Here is a 17,344-nt window from a genome sequence, read left to right as displayed (position 1 = left end):
TTCTTTGTTTCGTTGTTTTATTATCTAGTACATATTTGCAGCAGTGCAATAAATTACAGTAATACTAGTAGATTCGTGTTTTTTTTTCCTTTAGGCTAATTGTAGTTGAATTGAGCAACGGTATTAAAGTATTTAATCACGTTTACAGGTGCATTTGTTCTTAATTGTACTCATAAACCAATATCCGTGACATACGGCCACCAGTACGGCCCTGCAATCAAACTGGCATGCAGTCAGCAAAGTCTACTCAACTTTAAAACTTAAGACGCTGTTGACTGGAAAAGCTCCTTACTGGGCTTTTGTTGGACTGTTTTGCCTTAAGGTTTTGGAAGAAAAATACGTCATATATTCTGAATTCATCTAATGTTTTACAGTAGACGTGTTAAAGTAGAAGTGCACTATTAAATTGACATAATGAAGTGTACCTTCCTTATTGAACGGGACAGTACTCCATTAAATATATTGCCTTTTACGTCCGTCCTACTGTGATGGGCGTGGTTAGAATGTCACATGTCATTTGATGCACCTTCCGGTTGGCCAAATATCTTGTAACGACTTCCGGCGTTATGCAGCGCAAGATTTGAATCCACCATCTCCGTATTCACGTCTGTCTCCTATCTACAACAACAACAACAACAAAAGCGAGTTTGGTAATCATGTCTAAAGTGATTTTTTAAAAAACGTTAAACTTTCTAAGACAAAACCATGTTATATATGCAAACGTACAAACGCTGAAATGCTTCCAAAAAGTTAGCTTGCGTCCTAACAATTAGCTTTAGTTAGCTAGCAAGTTGTCGCTAACGGTAAGGCTAACGTCTCTCAGAACCTCTCTGAAATGTTTATATTGACTGAATAAAAAAAAAAAATCGACTTGTTTCATTTATTTAACCAGGGGTTAAATTAGCTATCCTTACTTTGCTTTTAGTGGCCTTATATTATCTTCTAAACCTTAAATTTGACGTTAGCGCTGGACTTTAAACGTTAAATGACTGTGTCCTGGTTTGTGTGCCGTTTTCACAGAGAATAGGGAACTATGAATAATGACACCTGCAGATTATTTGAAAGAGTGGCCCGAAAGATGGGATGGGCTGACAAAGAAGGACTGGACGAAGCAGAAAAAAAGGTTTGTAGCGCATTTCATTAACCTGCACGTTAGGAAAAAACACGTGACTTAGGTTTACTGTTAAAAAGACCACAAGTATATATTTTAGTTAATGTTATGCCTTTCGTTATTTATATATGATAGCAATCTCAATATATATGAATAAAGCTTTTCTGCCACATCTTTGAAGAAAATATTATCAGTTAACCATGAAAATGATCTTTAGTTGTGGCCCTATTCAAATGTTTGGGATGTTTACATAAGTTCTGATGGCAATCTATCTGTCTTCATCGTTTCTAGCTAATAAGCTCGATTGGCAAGAGTCGTCATGCTGCCACCAGTGGTCATCGATCACCTGCCCAGCTTGCCCTCTCTGACAGTGAAGATGATCCAGAAAAGGAGAACCATTTCTTCAAGGGCAACGATTACAGGAACAAGTCTTTAACGGAGTCTAGTGATGATGACTTTGACCAATGTGAGTTAAATGAGATGGATTTTGTACATTAAATTATGTGACACAGCTTGCAAATTCATGAATGTGTTATTTTTTTATTACCCAGTTCTCATTGGAAGGGCTACACCCAAATCTAAACCGCCATCCCAGAAACCATGTAGTGTTGCGAGGAAAGCCAGGTATGAAAATGTCTTTGTGAAGAAACATCTCTGTGTTGTTTTTTTCTAGTTTCATTTGTGATTCTTATTTGTCTCACCAACATTTTGGTCATGGTTGTGGAACTACACCATTTTTTGTTCTTCTTTTAGTTCAAATGTTGTTGTGGTGAGCTCAGACGATGACGGCAGCTTCGAGACATGTAAGTGGTTGTTCTGCGGGGTACAGTTATTTATATGCAACCATTCAGCAGTCTGATAATTAACATAATTCTATTGTCTGTTACATTTTTCTGTCGCATATCCTCCTTTTGCACATTGAAGTTTTGCAACGAGTAAAAACCCCTAAAGCCAAGCCAAAGAAAATATCAGAGAGTGGAAGCGAAGATAGGTGAGCTCATGACATTCTTCCCTCCAAATCAGTTGTCACTCTCTGGAAAGGTTTGTTATGTAATATCTGTTTCCCTTATTCTTTTTTTCTTTTTCCCGTGTAGCCTCAAACACTTCATTGTGGATGACTACTCGTCAGATGATGACTTTGAGAGAAAACCATCATTTAAAGGTGAGTTTGAAGGACCTATCATTACTGATGTTCTTTTATATTGAAAAGAAAATGTCACTTGTGTAACTGTGTAAAACATTGATGTTATGTGTCCACTGTTTTGCAGTGCCTACAAAGAACAATACTCCAGCAGCCCCGCGTCCACTGATGAGACCGCTGTCTCAGTGTGACTCTCCAGTCTTTGTTAGTGACAGCGATGATGATGACAATATTGTGGTTAAGAGCACTTGGAGGACTCGTCACTCAAAGCCCCTGCCAAAGGCTAACAAGATTGATGCTCTGCTGTCTGACAAAGAGGAGAGTTCGCCATCGCTCCCGGTCTTCTCTCCTTTTTTGGTTCCTCTCCACAAAACGTCACTGGCCTCTCCCAAACGCACTCTCTCAGCACCCTCTAAGCTCGATGAGTCGGCCAGTTCTGAGGAAGAGTTTACATCTCTACTGGAGAGACTGAAAAGGAAAAACAAGTTCACTAGCACCTCATTCTCACCTAAGAATACAGGTAACTGTTTGATTGTCTCACTCTACCCGTCTGTAGTTTTTGGTTTCTTTCTAGTTGTGAGGCTGATAACTATAGTTTTCTGTTTTTTTCGTTTTTTTTAAATTTAGAATGCAATAAGGAGCCTCCTCTGTCGGCTCCTCCTGTAAAGGGAACCCCAGCCTCCAAACCATTAAAGGAAACACCTCTGCATGTGAAGACACCTGGAAAATCCACCATCTTGAAGCCCACAGTCAGTCAGACAGAGCCCAGACACGGCCCCACGAGCAGGTACCAGTTTTTATTTACAAATTTAAAGGTTGGACATACTTTTACCTACTTTCACAAAGGTTTTAATGTTTTATTGTAAAGGAGGCCTTTGAAGTGTTTGTCTCTCACTTAGTTTGTCTCTCATCTTTTTGCTTCAGTTAACCCTGTTCTCTCGCTTTTTAGGGTAGCGTGGTGTAAGACCCCAGGTTGCTTCTTGCAGTCCTTATCGAACCCTGGCCCCACCCGCAATTTTAAGCAGAAGAAGGAAGAACTCACCAGTAAACTCTACCAGCTGTATAATACCAGTGTGTTTGACAGTAAGGTGAGGAACAATAGTTTTTCTGTTGCTTCATTTTAGGAAGTTTTTAGAATCATCGTCAGATTTTGAAGGTTTAAATATATAGATGGGTGAGAAACCTAAGGAAAAAACAACCTTAAGGTTTTTGTTATGGTATTCAGCCACTATGTGCTGCCAGAATAGCTTTAGTGTGCTTTACATCAATTCTACAAGCTTCTGGAACTCTACTGCAGTGAAAAACATAGAAGTCTAGCAAACGCTTCCTTATCTGGTGTGTTTTGATAATGGTGGTGGAGAACAACGTCTAACATGTTGGTTCAAAATCTGCACACTATTCAACTGGGTTGAGATCTAGTGACTGCAAAGGCAAAAGCATCATCTCATACTCTTGATGGGGAGAAGTGAGTCCACACCATGCTAGCAAAATGACCCCCACAGCATAAAAGAGCCACTGTTTCAGTTTGTCACTCTACATTGTTCAGATGTTTTATTTGCATATCGTACGTTTTCTTTTTCCTTGTCTGTCGTGAATTCTAGCTCCCCGTCGACATGTCGGTGACTTGGAATAAGAAGATGCGGAAAACAGCCGGTTACTGTATCACGGGACAGGAGCGAGGCGGAGGGAGGCACTATGCACGCATAGAACTGTCAGAGAAAGTCTGTGATTCTGCAGGTAGAGCTCTTTTTAAGCCAGATAGACTAAATAATAAACTGTCTGCTGTAGATATGCACTGTCATCTGTTCTGCATAGTAAACACTTTCTCTTCATCACTCTCCCACTGTTGTCTCCCCTCCCCAAGATCGTCTCAGAGACACACTTATTCATGAGATGTGTCACGCTGCGACCTGGCTGATCAATGGTGTGAGGGACGGCCACGGGAACTTCTGGAAGCTGTATGCTCGCAAATCCACGTTGGCGCATCCCGAGCTGCCCATGGTCACCCGCTGCCACAGTTATGACATCAAGTACAAATTCCAGTACAAGTGCACCCGCTGTCAGAATACGTACGTCTGACCGATTTCAGATGTTTTAAAACCTCATACTGTTCTTATTTATTTTGTGTATATACAGGCTGCTGTGTTTATCTTTCCCATGGTTCTTCACAGGATCGGACGTCATTCCAAGTCGCTGGACACGCAGAGGTTCGTGTGCGCCCTCTGCACAGGACAACTGGTCTTGCTGACGCCTTCCAAGCCACGTGCTCCCACACCCTTCGCCAGTTTTGTCAAAGAGAATTATGGGACTGTTCGACAGGAGCTAGCGGGACAAAGCCATGCGGAAGTTATGCGTAAACTTAGTGCCGACTTTTCCTCCAAGACTAAACTCAGTCAGAGCTGAGATCTTTGAACTATCTGTGCTTACAGCCACGGACTGAGCTGCACAACTACAGGAAATATCTTTGGAATACCTCGGTGGACTTGTCTTACATAAATGAGCAGCTGTGATTATTAAATCTATTTTTTAGTTGTTGTTTTTTTTTATGTCGTCATTTCAATATTTGTCAGTGCGTGATTAAAGACTAGACCTGCTGTAACTGGAAAAGCTGAGCCTAAACAGAGTTCATAACCCTGAGTCTCTGTGTTTACTGTATTTTCTGTGTGTGTGCGTGTATGTGTGTGTGTGAGAATGTGTTTTCCCTGTCATTTAATACATGATGGAGATTAGTTTTTAAAGGAATTACTAAGGGAAATGATCGATCAGATCAATACGGTCTTTTTATTTGTTTGCTTTGAATTTTCTGTTATGATTAAATAAAGTTTTAATGTACTACTGTATTTAAATGGACTCTTCATGTTTTTATGTATTTGCGTGTGAACAGTTTAAAGTTATCACAAGAAAACCGTTCCAGAATAATTTTGCCTCAGCTACGACGTTTAAATTTAAATTTAGACCCCCGCGTTTGTCTAAAACCTGCTACTTATGTTATCCACAGCACGATTTGACAAAGAAGCCTACATATTTCACAGAAAAAGGCAAGTGTGTGTGTGTGTGTGTGTGTGTGTGTGTGTGTGTGTGTGTGTGTGTGTGGGCGAGAGCGGATGGCGTTTTACACGGCTGCGCCTCTGCTATCAGGCAAATATTGACAGGTAGAACACAGTTCTGTACAGATGTATTATTGTCCCAGACTTTTGTATAAATACACACATGTAATCCTGGTAACAAACACTAGCTGTTGACACATCACTGTTCACAGGGATGAGGTTTTGAGGCCAGAGGTCCGGCACGTTGACATGGTGGAGCTGAGTAAATGGACAGGCTCTCATGCTGGCACGTACAGGGGAAGTCAGTTGCAGTCAGACATCAGGATGAAAACGACTTCTGAACATGTGTCTGCTGTGCTGTGTCCCGTTCAAATGCTCAAGGCAGAAGAGGATCTTTGAAACACGTGAAGGTGTTTGTATTACATCTTTCCCCCTCATTTTAGCTGAGGTAAAACGTTGGTTTTAAGCCACCCTGGTGCTGATGGCTTGCATTTTTTTTTTTCATACTAGGAAACAAAACTATCTGGCAGGCGGATCAGAAGGAGCTTCCTGTCATGGACATCGACTGCAACGTGACGACACTCAAGTCCCAGACGCAGATCAACTCCACCGTCTTCCACCAGGTAAAGATGGTCAGCATGTGTGTGAGCTGCACCTTGAACACCGTGCTCAGCGTTCCTTTACTCCTGGTCATCCCACGCTCCCCGTCGCTCCTCAGACACACTCGCTTCCTGCTCCTCACACACCTCCTCTTGTGTGACAACCTCCAGGTACTCCTAGGTATTCTTCATAACTGAGATGATGGTGTTGATAATGTGCTATTTGACTATTTGAGCTCAATAATTATCATCTTTACCATTTCAGCAGCTCCTCTGGACGATCACAGCAGTTCTCTTGAGATCCAGAGAGGTTATACCCGTGACCCAGTGTCTGATCTTCTGTGCTGTTATCCAGACCTGCTCACTGGTTTGTAAAACACTGACTATATGTCTTTTCTGGCCACGCTGAGATGTTTATTTTTTTTTTTTTTTACAGTTATGGTCAAGTATAGTAACTCGAATATATTTCAGACCCAATGGAAAAGAGCAACCTGCTGTTCTTTTGGTTGTGGCAGAGGCATCACTCACTGTGAAGGAGAGGTTCATCATTTTTCAAGTCTGTCTGAAAACATTGCTCACATACCCAGAGGTATTTGCTCTTCCTGTCCAAAACTGACCGAGAAGTGATTCCGGTCCCATGTGATTACAGTGTGATTTAAATGTGAGTGAGACATGTCAAATGGTATCAAGAAAAAAATAGTCTTTTCAGTTCAGTACTCCCTCTTTTTGAATCTGCGGTCGGTGTTGCCTCGCTGAGCTCTAGTAGAGGAATAGTAACAAAAAGTGACATTACCGTACGCAAAACATCAACTTTTGCATGAGGACTGTGAGAAGTCTTGCATTAAAATGGCATTGGAAAGGAATTTCTTCACAACCAACATGGACAGGAGGAACATTTGCAGCTATCAGTAATCATTTCTTTGTAAAAAAAAAAATGGATTGTTTTTAAGAAGAAAGAGAAAGAAATCTCCAACTTAGGGTTGCACAGTTTCTGTAGAATTCCTTAGGAGAAAGATTAAAAGCCCAGTGCAGAGGATATAGTTGGATCTAATGACAGAAATGAAATATAATGATCATAACTATGTTTCCATGTAATGTAATAAGCATATAACTAAGAATTCTTGTGTTTCTTTTTCTCTTTTTGTCCTCTTACATAAAGTCCACTTAATGCACCGCCATGTTTCTCCAGTAGCCCAAACCAAACACTGGCTCCACTTTCATGTTTTTTGCAAGTTTCACTGTAGGTTCTCCAACCACTGCATCCTACACACTGGACCTTAGAGTGGGCTGTACAGTAAGGAACAGAGACCCATGTTACCTGGTGATCTCTTTAAAATGGCTCTGATCTGCTCTCGTCCTGATGAGACGAGATCAGGACGGCCTATCATGAAAACTGCACTCCTCTAACCTTGACATGGCAGCTAAAAGCCAAAACTGACCTGTGCATCTACATCATCATCTTCTCGTTTTCTTGCACAGGTGGACCTCTTCCTGAGCGCTGCTCTGGCCGTGGACCGCTTTATCGCTGTCAAGTGGCCCCTGCGCTATGAATCCCTCATGGGTCGTCGGCGGAAGAGAACTGTTGCAGCCATATGGACATCAGCAGTCGTGCTCATAGGTGTGGCTTTGTGTATCAACCTCAGCACCATCCAGGTCAACTTTACCCTCCCCCGCTGTCGACCTCTCATCATGTCACCCTGCCTGTCGAGGACGTCGGCCCTGGTGCTTTACTGCACGGTGGGCACTGCTGTGGTGGTGCCGCTCTGTTTTCTGACCATCCTGGGATGCTTCTGCCTGCTCTGCTGGGACATCCACGCAGGACTGCCCTGCACCAGGAGGGCCTGTGTGACCCTGAGCCTCCAGGTTGCTCAGGCCATTCTCTTTTCTGTTCCTGTGGTCACGAACAGCTACCTGATCCCCGGCTACCTGCACAGCGACGCTCTTGATATAGCGACCACCATCACCTACAACCTGGGGGTGTCGCTCATCCCTCTGGTCTACGGCTACCGCTCACGGGAGCTGTAGCAAAGGATACTGCAGGCTGCACACTGGAACAAAGTCAACAACCAGAGTTTGTCATGAAGGCTTATAAACATCTGTGGAGCTGCCATTCATAAAACTTTGCGCGGCTGGATGACGGGAGCAGCATCTTCCCGTTTCCCACATTTATTGCATCATGCTTTGAATTTACCTGATTGTTTGAAATGCTGGGTTGCATAGCTGAGTCAATATGCTGTGGTAAGGTTGCAAGATATTCTCGTAAACCATTTGCATTTCAAAGACAAACCATACGCCTTTTATGAGCAGCAGTTGAATCAAATCAGGCATTTATGATGTGAGTGAAAAACAGAGGCAAGCTGTTCAAACACTGATAACGTCTGGACACATGGGTGGATGACGAATAACAGGGAGGAGGAACTGCTTCAATATTTTTTAATCTGCAGCTGAAACACTTACTTTTATGCTGTATATCTACTGATTAAAGTCAATGTGTAATATACAAAACATTCAAGAGTACAGAGGGATTAAATACTCGGTGCTACAAGAAAAATACATAAACCATCAACCGTATTTTTAAAGATAGCGGGAAGGTGTGCAGGTCAGAGAGGTCGGGCAGCTTCCCTGATTGTGGTGGTCGCCTCTCGAAGAGGCACAGGCACAAATCCACACAGCACTGAGGTGAGACAGCACCCACATTTCTCTGGAGAACCAGCAAAGACATGAAACAGTGGAGCTACCAGCATAAACCAAACAATATACAAATGGATGAGACTGCATTATCAATAAAAGCACTGGAATGTGTTTGTCACTGTAGGCACTGAGAATCTCATGACGACGTAAAACCCATTAATATCATAAGTGTATTCTTCATAAAAGTATGCAGCATTCCAAACAAGAAGGAGCGTTTTCTCCTTCTGTTTTTTGGCAAATGTATTATAGATTATCATGTAAATCAAACGGGCGTTTGATCAGGCTTTTATGCTCCGGTCTCACACCGTTTCCGTTCAGTGCACAATATGACAGTTGACACCTCATCTAAAGTTAAGAGGTATGGCACGACACAAAAAATAAGGAGACATTTTGAGATAGAAATAACGTAAATGAGCAGCATCGCATGTAAAAACCAGCGCTGTTCCCCTCGACGTCACCGACCCGGATTTCATGCACTTCCTTCAGTACAGGCAGGTTTTCTTCATAATGCGCAGGAACTCCTGCTGGTTCACCTCTCCATCTCCGTCCCTGTCTGCCTCGTCGATCATCTCCTTCGCACACACACGAAACAAGGAGGGAATTAAAAGAAGAATGGAGGGATGTGAACACTGACACGTTCATATATCTGAATTTGATAAAGGGAGATAGGCAACTAACTATATTGCACGGTGTTTTACGTGTTTTACCTGCAGCTCTTCATCTGTAAGGTTCTCTCCCAGCTCCTTGGCTACTCTCTTCAGATTCCTGAATGAGATCTTGCCCGTCTCGTCGTCATCGAACAGGCGGAAGGCTTTCAGGATCTCCTCTTTGGAGTCCTTCTCAGCCTAAAATCAAAAGGAGGTATGTAGTTGTCGTCAGTTAGTGATGGTCTATTAGGATGTTTAAGTCGACCCCAGTGGGTTCTAGGGCCGTATTTTCAGCAGCACAGATACACAGAAATATCATAGGACTACTCCAGGCAGAAGTGTGTCTCTATGCTTCTCTGACTCTTTTGCAACTACATGTTGCAACTTGTCATGAAGGTGACACTAACTCCATATAGTGAATAGGGACAGACCGTTCATCGTTTCAGCCCATTATCGGGGGGAAATATTAATATTAATATTTCATATTATGCGGATCTGTGTGCTCAATGTCGTGTCCACATCACTATCTGATCACGCCACAAGTAATAGCCAGTCAACACTGAACAATCTGAATCAGTGAAGCAACTAGATGCTAAAGTTATGAAATAAATGTAGTGGCGTGGAAGAATAAAGTAGCAGAAAATGATCAGGTTTTTATTTTTTACTGCAAACGCATATTGGTTCCAAATATCGGTTATTGGTCTCCTTCATTACTAAAAATCGGTGTCAGCACTGAAAAGAAACAAACAGACTGGTTGATCCCTAATAGTGGGTATATATGTCTGCTAATTCAGCACCTCGGGCAGCGCCATGGAGGTATCAGTACACAGCACCCTTAGGCGACTAACAACTTCAGAGCCATGGTCGGGGCCACAGAGTCTAACAAGCACAAACCTCAGTCAGATAAAGGATCAATGAGTCAGGTAAACTAGACGAACATTTAAAGGTGGACTATGAGAAAGTTAAAATTCTAATTCAAATGTGCAATCTGTCGGACAAAATCAGATCACTTTAAAATAAAAAACTAAATGAAAGACGGATTAATTACTGAACATTGGGAATGCATGTGTAGTATTTTTCGCGACATAGGTATTCACCATTTTCTGTGTCATGACCGCCAGGAAGTCGGGGAAGGATATTTTCCCTGTGCCGTCCTTATCCACTTCAACGATCATCTTCTTGATCTCCTCCTTCTTCGGTTCAAAGCCCAGAGCTCTCATCGCAACCTGGCACAGTGTGAGACGGGCGGAGAGTAAGGCACACAGAGAAAAAAACACCGCCACCCCCCAGGACACATGATAGTGATCAGTGTTCTAGCTCCTTTTTTTCTCTCTCTCTCTTTTTTTTTACCTTGAGCTCCTTGACATCGATGTATCCGGATCCATCTGTGTCAAACAGCTCGAAGGCCTCCCTGATCTCCTGCTTTTGCTCCTCGGTCAGCTCTGGTTTGGGGGTGGTCTTCTTGCGAGGAGGTGGTACGGGACCCTGCAGGGATGGTCTCTTGGCACTGGTTGCCTGGTGGGTCACAGGGGCAAAAAAAAAAAGAAGAATTTAATGGTAGCAGTCTCAAAAATAAGAGCAAATTATTATGACATCAGAATCAGAGAGGTTTCTGGGAAAACAAAAACCAAAAACCAACAGCTCTTTACAAGACTATTATATTAATATTCGTCAGATGCATCAGATTAACGTAGATGTAGGATTATCATGAAACACTCACCATCGGTTTCTGTGTATTTAATTGACAAAAGAAAACTGCAGATCTATCAGTCAGTGTTTTGCTGGGGGCTATGAAGCCTCCCTATCATTTAAGAAGGAGGAGGAGATGATGGAACGGTTTTTACTTCACATCAGCTGCTCCGCATGAACCTTTTAGTCACACTGAATATAAGGTGGTCTCCTATTCCTCAAAGTCGACTATTTATTTCTCAGAAACGTCCGCTAAAACGCGCAGATGAACGTTTTTAGCTCACAGCATGAAAAGGTTCTGCTGCTAAGCAGCTGCTGTCATGGACCCGGCGTTTGATTCGTTCACCCCGTGAGCCCGCACACCGCCCCTGTCGTTTAATGGCTGCTGAGGAGCTAAAGCGGGATTCGGGCGGGGACGGATGGGAGTGCATATCAAACGCACCAGTCGGGCAAAAAGCTGATTGGTTGCTGAGGATCACGGGGTGCAAGACACGATCGGAAAAAGACCCCCCCCCCCCCCCCCCCCCAAAATATATCTTATTACATGTTGTATAATGTAAATGGTGTATTGCTCTGTGTAAAACTGCCTCAGTTCACCCTCTAGAGTCCCATAGCTTCTTCTAGTAGAAGATGAAGATGATAATAATAATGATAATGATTTTAACAAGACACTAGGGAATAATTCATGATAATCTTAGAAATGTAAATAATAAACATAAAAGGAAAAGATAATTCGTGTTATGATAGCCTCATATAGCCTATTACTGCTTATAATTATTGTATGGGTCCACACTACTGTGTGTCTCAATAATCATCTCAGATATACTCCAACGAGTTTGGTTCTTTTTTCTGCAGCTTTCTCTTTTTTCATTGTCTCACTGCATAAACTTTTATTCCTCCTATTACGCATTTCTTATTCATGCAGTAGTTTCATTTGCACTAGTCAGAAATATATATATATATATATATATATATATATATATATATATATATATATATATATATAGTTTAAACAGGAAATTGACAATACAATATGAAATAAAAAATCTGAGAAAAATTAAGTAAAGTACTAGAATGACAAAATTGAAACGTTTAAGGGTATCTGGCGATACAAATACATGCTTTAACAGAAAATCACCAGAAGAGGAGAAAAACATTAATATTAATTGGGAGACACTGGCTCTCCTGATTGGTCTGACGCAAGTCGGGGGGCGTGGTCTTTGAGCTGGAAGGCGGAAGGAATCACTTTGCGTTTCCCGATTGGTTCACACGGTGGCGTTCTTTGACGTATGCTCGACACCATTGGCTATTGTCGAGCGTCACCTTTGTGCCGCGGTTTGGCTGGACCAATCACAGGACACCTCTCACTCAGCCGATTCAGATGGTTCACGTCTCGTGCGCGGTTCAGTTGCACGTACCGACTGCAGGTAAATAGTAGAGAGTCGCGTGCTTGTTCTGTTAAAAGTTGTCTCGCTGTCAGAGTCAGAGACGTACGTGGTCACATCTTGACCTCAGTTACCTGTGTGAAGTCCTGACAGTCTTTCTCACCTGTTGCTCCCTGCTCCTTCATCATGGCCACGCGGGTACGACCGGTGAGTTAAAACATCCTCATGGTGCTTCAGCTTGGCATGATGCTGGTGTCGCTCGAGCTGTATTAATAATCGATTTCTGCGTGTCAAACAGAGCAGTAAACGGTGCGCAGTGATCGGGGGGTCTGGCTTCCTGGGCAGACACTTGGTGGAGAAGTTGTTGGACCGAGGTTACTCCGTGTCTGTGTTTGACATCCGTCAGAGCTACGAGCTGCCTGGTGTCACCTTCCACCAGGGAGACCTGTGCGACAAACAGGTGAGGACATCGGACAGACTGACGTCACAAAAATAGAATAAAAATGGGTGTGAATGACTGGCCCTTCACAGATTTAACTCCATAAACCTGGTAACAATATAAATATGTGACCTGAGGTGTAGGCAATGAAATTGAATTAAATTGTTATTAATTATTAAGAAATGGTTCCGATACACAGACATTGTTTAGCTGTTAGAGGATTAAAATGCCTCCAGTCGTCTTGCAGTTTGTCAGTGAGCTGGGGTCTGACTGATAGTGGAGTTTTGGGGCCAATATTGGGGAGTAAAAAAAAAGAAAGTTCAATATTAGCCTATATATATATATATATATATATATATATATATATATATATATATATATATATATATATATATATATATATATATATATATATATATATAGGCTAATATTGAACTTTCTTTCTCAGACATGGCCATCATACACCTGTATGTAACAGAGGCAGGATATTTTGAATGTAAACAATACATTTTGTTGCACAAAATAACATCAGTGCGCTGAAACGGTACATTTCAATAGGAGTTTAATAGTTCTAAATAATTACAAGCATCCTTTTCTGCATCATTTAAAAGTATATCAAAAAGTTATATCTATATCTGTGATAAGCCTGCAGTACTGCAGTGGTGACATAGTTTCATAGGCTAACCCAGAAGTTAGCGTGGCCCTGGGCTCCCTGACCGCAAGCCTATGGGATTTTTCAGCTAGATTTTGGAATATTGCAGGAAATAAACTCTGTGGCAAACCCATTTTTGTGATATTTACCTTATTCAGATGAAAACCACTTTTATGACTTCTGTGTAAAGGTTGAAATTTTACTTATTTCGGGTATTGTAAACCCATCCAAAAACCCCCACTGACTTTGATACAAGGGAACCAGAAGTGCAAAAATGCAAACTTATATCCGGGTTTTAGGACTCAAGCCTGCAGCACTCAGTATTGCCCCATTTATTGGCCCCCAAAAGACTTCACAACTATTGACAACTGCATCTGAAGAGTCATTGGTCCAGGACAGAGATATTTTTGAAGTGTGTGTCACACTGTGCCTCAGGCTCTGCTGCCAGCTCTGAAGGACGTGTCCCTGGTCTTTCACTGCGCCTCCCCAGCCCCTGCCAGCGATGACCGCGGGCTGTTTGAGAGGGTCAACATTCAGGGCACACGCACAGTTATTCAGGCGTGCATCGAGGCTGGAGTGCAGGTGAGGCAGACAGCGGATAAGAGAGTGGGCTTTTCCTTTAATTTTGCCTAAAATGTGGTGTTGATGCAAGATGCCATTAAAATGGTTTATGTGTTTTTCCAGAAAATGGTCCTGACGAGCAGTGCCAGTGTGGTGTTTGAAGGGACAGACATTGAGAACGGGAGGGAGGATCTGCCATACGCTAAGAAGCCCATCGACTTTTATACAGAAACCAAGATACAGCAGGAAAAGGTGAGAGTTATTTTCAGTTTGAGTTTATTGGTTTCAAGATTGAAACTAAGTGATTTTAATGAGTAGTATCAACAGTTTTGGGAATTTCCATCTTTCTCATGATGTGATCAGTGTCACATTTTTGATTTTGCACAACTAGCCTCATTTCCCTCAGCATCATCTGTCCCATGCCCTTCACAATCAGACACACTTAAGAGAGAGAACACAGCTTTGCATCTTCTCTGTTTTGCAGTATGCAGAGTTGAATGTTTCCTCCCCACTCTGCTGTGTTGTAGCTGGTCCTCGAGGCTTGTGACAAGGACAAGGGTTTCCTCACAGTTGCCATCCGGCCTCATGGCATCTTTGGTCCTCGGGACCCGCAGCTGGTACCGATCCTGGTGGACACAGCTCGCAGGGGCAAGATGAAGTTCATCATCGGGTGAGTCGAAGGGATTCAATGATTGATCCGACTAATTAAATCTACGAGAAGCTATCAAACCAAATGGCTCTTGTCTCAGCGTAATCGTCGAGAAAGAAGAATGTATCAGCTCATAGACCGCTGTACTGGTGTGTTGAATTATTAAAAGATTTAATCCGTGTTTTTTTTAATGAAATTCTCTGTCTTTCTTCTCATCAGTGATGGGACCAACCTGGTGGATTTCACCTTTGTGGAGAATGTTGTTCATGGCCACATCCTGGCTGCTGAACGCCTGAGGCCAGACTCCCCCGCATGTGGAAAAGTGAGTGCGAATAAAAAATCAAGATGCAATGCTGACCTCATCGTGTTGCTGTTTTTAAAAAAAATACCTATTTTGCCTCTTTGACCTTTTTTAACTTTCAAGACCTTTGACATGCACAAGAATCTATTTGAACACTGAAGGAAAGGGAAAAAAAACAAAGTCAGCCACAGGAAACACTGCTCCTGAAACGCCTTGTCAGTAGTCCTGCCTTTAATTCCCTCAATTTGCATAATTTATGCCAAGCGAGAGAATTGATTAAGCACCTAAGAATTGATATAGCACAGCTGCTCTGTAATTGTTAGGTGCTGGCTCAGGCTTGTGTGAGCTGACCAATCAGAGGAGGCTGTGTTCAGGAGGGCGGGCCTTAAAGTGACAGGAGCTAAAACGGAGCTTTTCAGACAGAGGGGGAATACAGAGTTGCAGCAGTGGACATAATGAGTAAACTGATGTTAAAGCGTTAAAGCATTTAAGCATGTAAACATATTCTAGTAACCAATAAAAATGTGTATAATATGTCTCCCTGAAGAAAAATGTCACATACATTCTTCTTCAGGGTCATGATTTTCATTTGTGGATGCAACTGGAATTTCAGGTGTATACATTTTCATTTTGTATTATCTGCTTCACTTTCAGCCATACCACATCACCAATGATGAGCCAATAAAATTCTGGGACTTCATGTCTGAGGTGTTGGTGGGTCTCGGGTACGCTGCCCCCCGCTATCACCTCCCCTACGCTCTCGTGTACGGACTGGCCCTGCTCCTCTGGCTGCTGGCTCTCATCCTGCACCCTCTAGTTTCCTTTAAACCCACCTTCACACCCATGAGAGTGGCCCTGGCTGGAACCCACCACTACTACAGCTGCGACCGCGCCAAGGAGGACCTGGGCTACAAACCGGTGGTCGGTCTGAAGGAGGGGATAGAGCGCACGGTGCAGAGCTACCCTCATCTGAGACAAGGGGCTTGATGTCGGAATGGAGGTGGAGACTGTATAGACGTGTGAGCCTGTGGCCATAAGGTGATCAGGTTTTACTGAAAGGACAAGACACAGTTTATCAAACGCCACATTCGTGCCTTTTTATGTAACATTGTCACCAGCAGATGGCAGCAGAGGGTCTTGGTTTCAGTCAACACACTGCAGTCTGATACTATGAATGTTTCAAAGCACTTGGTGCATTTTGAAAGCACAGCAAATATACTGTTTACACTGCAGAGACGTACAGAGATTCTTCATTTCATCGTTTCATTGTACACACATTGAGATGCTTCTGCTTGTGTCAAAATGCCTTAATACATTCCACTAACAGATGATTCTCCTGAAGCTACTTGCATGAAAATTATGTTTAAAAAGATGGTCCGGCTTCACATTGTGTGGTCAAAAGCATGTGGACAGGGTTGGGTATAGCATGGGCATTTTTATTTTATTTGACGTAAGCATCTTAGTTTGAATTAAGGAAACCTTGGTCCTACAGCATGCGGTGATACTTAAGACAATAGTGTGCTTTTGACTTGTGCCAGCAATTTGGGATCGGCCCTGTTTTGTTTCAACAGAACAATACCTCTGTGCCCAGCACCATTTGCATAAAACATGTTTTTTTTCCCGGGCTTCTCTCTGGCCTGCACAAAGAACCGACCTCTTCCCTATCCATCATCTTAACAATGAAGAAAAATGGTGACTGTGAGGCAGACCCTTTCATTTAAAAGTCTGTCCTAATACTATACATACCCACATGTTCGCTGAAACTGGTGGGTGCTGCCGTGTTTGTTCCCTCCTCTCCACACTGACCATGAACGGTCATGACGTGACTCGAATTTAAGAGATGGGGGACAAGTCCACAGTATTTGTTGGGCATGGCTTGCATTTCAAGTTTAGCCAAAGCTAATATGAGGCTTTAGCAGTCTGAGACCGACAAACTTGGTGCGTTTTCTCTTTTTTGAAACCATCCTTCCATCATAGCCAAGCAAGGAAACAGTGTGGGGAGGGAAACAAAACAAGGGAATTTATGAATGAATGATTAAAGCTTTCAGTAACTATGTTAATGTACAGATGGACATGCGAGTGATGTTTTGAGACGGATTTAACAAAGTTTTTCAATTCTTTGAAATGCTTAACGGTCACACATGAGACTAACATTTGGTGTTTACATACTTTTGACCACATAATGTACTTCCATATATAGATAATTTACACAAATTTCACTTGTTCGAAACGCACTTTGTTCAACCCCACTTCCAAAAAAGTTAGGGCGATGTGTAAAACATAAATAAAAACTGGATTGACAACAATTCCAAAGCCCATGTTTTGTTTATTTCCACACCTGAGGCTGGCCACTGAGCCGCTCGGTTGGGCACCACAAAAGCCCCCGTACGATATGTATGCAATCGTGTGTTACACGATGTGTCCCATCCTTG

General features: G+C 42.5%; 4 protein-coding genes across 6 annotated transcripts; 3 read left to right on the top strand and 1 right to left on the bottom strand.

Moving 5' to 3' along the window:
* Positions 1 to 523: 523 nt before the first annotated feature.
* On the top strand, positions 524 to 5,092 carry gcna (germ cell nuclear acidic peptidase). Of its 3 annotated transcripts, none has more exons than XM_030395588.1 (13): positions 524 to 650; positions 1,021 to 1,123; positions 1,403 to 1,577; positions 1,663 to 1,735; positions 1,865 to 1,914; positions 2,036 to 2,102; positions 2,206 to 2,273; positions 2,380 to 2,772; positions 2,880 to 3,039; positions 3,202 to 3,340; positions 3,854 to 3,989; positions 4,117 to 4,321; positions 4,424 to 5,092. In XM_030395588.1, exons 2-13 carry the CDS (start codon positions 1,034 to 1,036, stop codon positions 4,653 to 4,655), a joined length of 1,788 nt encoding a protein of 595 aa, XP_030251448.1. In that variant the 5' UTR covers positions 524 to 650; positions 1,021 to 1,033; the 3' UTR covers positions 4,656 to 5,092. The 3 variants fall into 3 exon arrangements, with proteins under 3 accessions (XP_030251448.1, XP_030251449.1, XP_030251450.1); XM_030395589.1 differs by having other exon boundaries at positions 540 to 641; XM_030395590.1 differs by lacking the exon at positions 524 to 650 and adding an exon at positions 785 to 803.
* Positions 5,093 to 5,852: 760 nt separating this feature from the next.
* On the top strand, positions 5,853 to 8,300 carry LOC115568646 (olfactory receptor 10G4-like). The gene is made up of 2 exons (XM_030396147.1): positions 5,853 to 6,069; positions 7,378 to 8,300. The coding sequence occupies exons 1-2, from the start codon at positions 5,854 to 5,856 to the stop codon at positions 7,921 to 7,923; spliced, it is 762 nt and encodes a 253-aa protein (XP_030252007.1). The 5' UTR covers position 5,853; the 3' UTR covers positions 7,924 to 8,300.
* Positions 8,301 to 8,315: 15 nt separating this feature from the next.
* On the bottom strand, positions 8,316 to 11,293 carry cetn2 (centrin, EF-hand protein, 2). The gene is made up of 5 exons (XM_030395311.1): positions 10,957 to 11,293; positions 10,587 to 10,751; positions 10,334 to 10,462; positions 9,297 to 9,434; positions 8,316 to 9,161 (listed from the first exon to the last, which is right to left on the bottom strand). Exons 1-5 carry the CDS (start codon positions 10,957 to 10,959, stop codon positions 9,072 to 9,074), a joined length of 525 nt encoding a protein of 174 aa, XP_030251171.1. The 5' UTR covers positions 10,960 to 11,293; the 3' UTR covers positions 8,316 to 9,071.
* A 943-nt stretch (positions 11,294 to 12,236) lies between these two features.
* nsdhl (NAD(P) dependent 3-beta-hydroxysteroid dehydrogenase NSDHL) lies at positions 12,237 to 17,218 on the top strand. Its single transcript, XM_030397365.1, has 7 exons — positions 12,237 to 12,517; positions 12,609 to 12,770; positions 13,837 to 13,983; positions 14,086 to 14,214; positions 14,490 to 14,632; positions 14,831 to 14,933; positions 15,567 to 17,218. Exons 1-7 carry the CDS (start codon positions 12,497 to 12,499, stop codon positions 15,897 to 15,899), a joined length of 1,038 nt encoding a protein of 345 aa, XP_030253225.1. The 5' UTR covers positions 12,237 to 12,496; the 3' UTR covers positions 15,900 to 17,218.
* Positions 17,219 to 17,344: the final 126 nt, after the last annotated feature.

The sequence above is a fragment of the Sparus aurata genome, chromosome 18, assembly GCF_900880675.1.
Source record: "Sparus aurata chromosome 18, fSpaAur1.1, whole genome shotgun sequence".
In the NCBI taxonomy this organism is placed as follows: Eukaryota; Metazoa; Chordata; class Actinopteri; order Spariformes; family Sparidae; genus Sparus; species Sparus aurata.
Note: the sequence above shows the minus strand (reverse complement) of the source record. Positions and strands in the feature narration are given on the sequence as shown.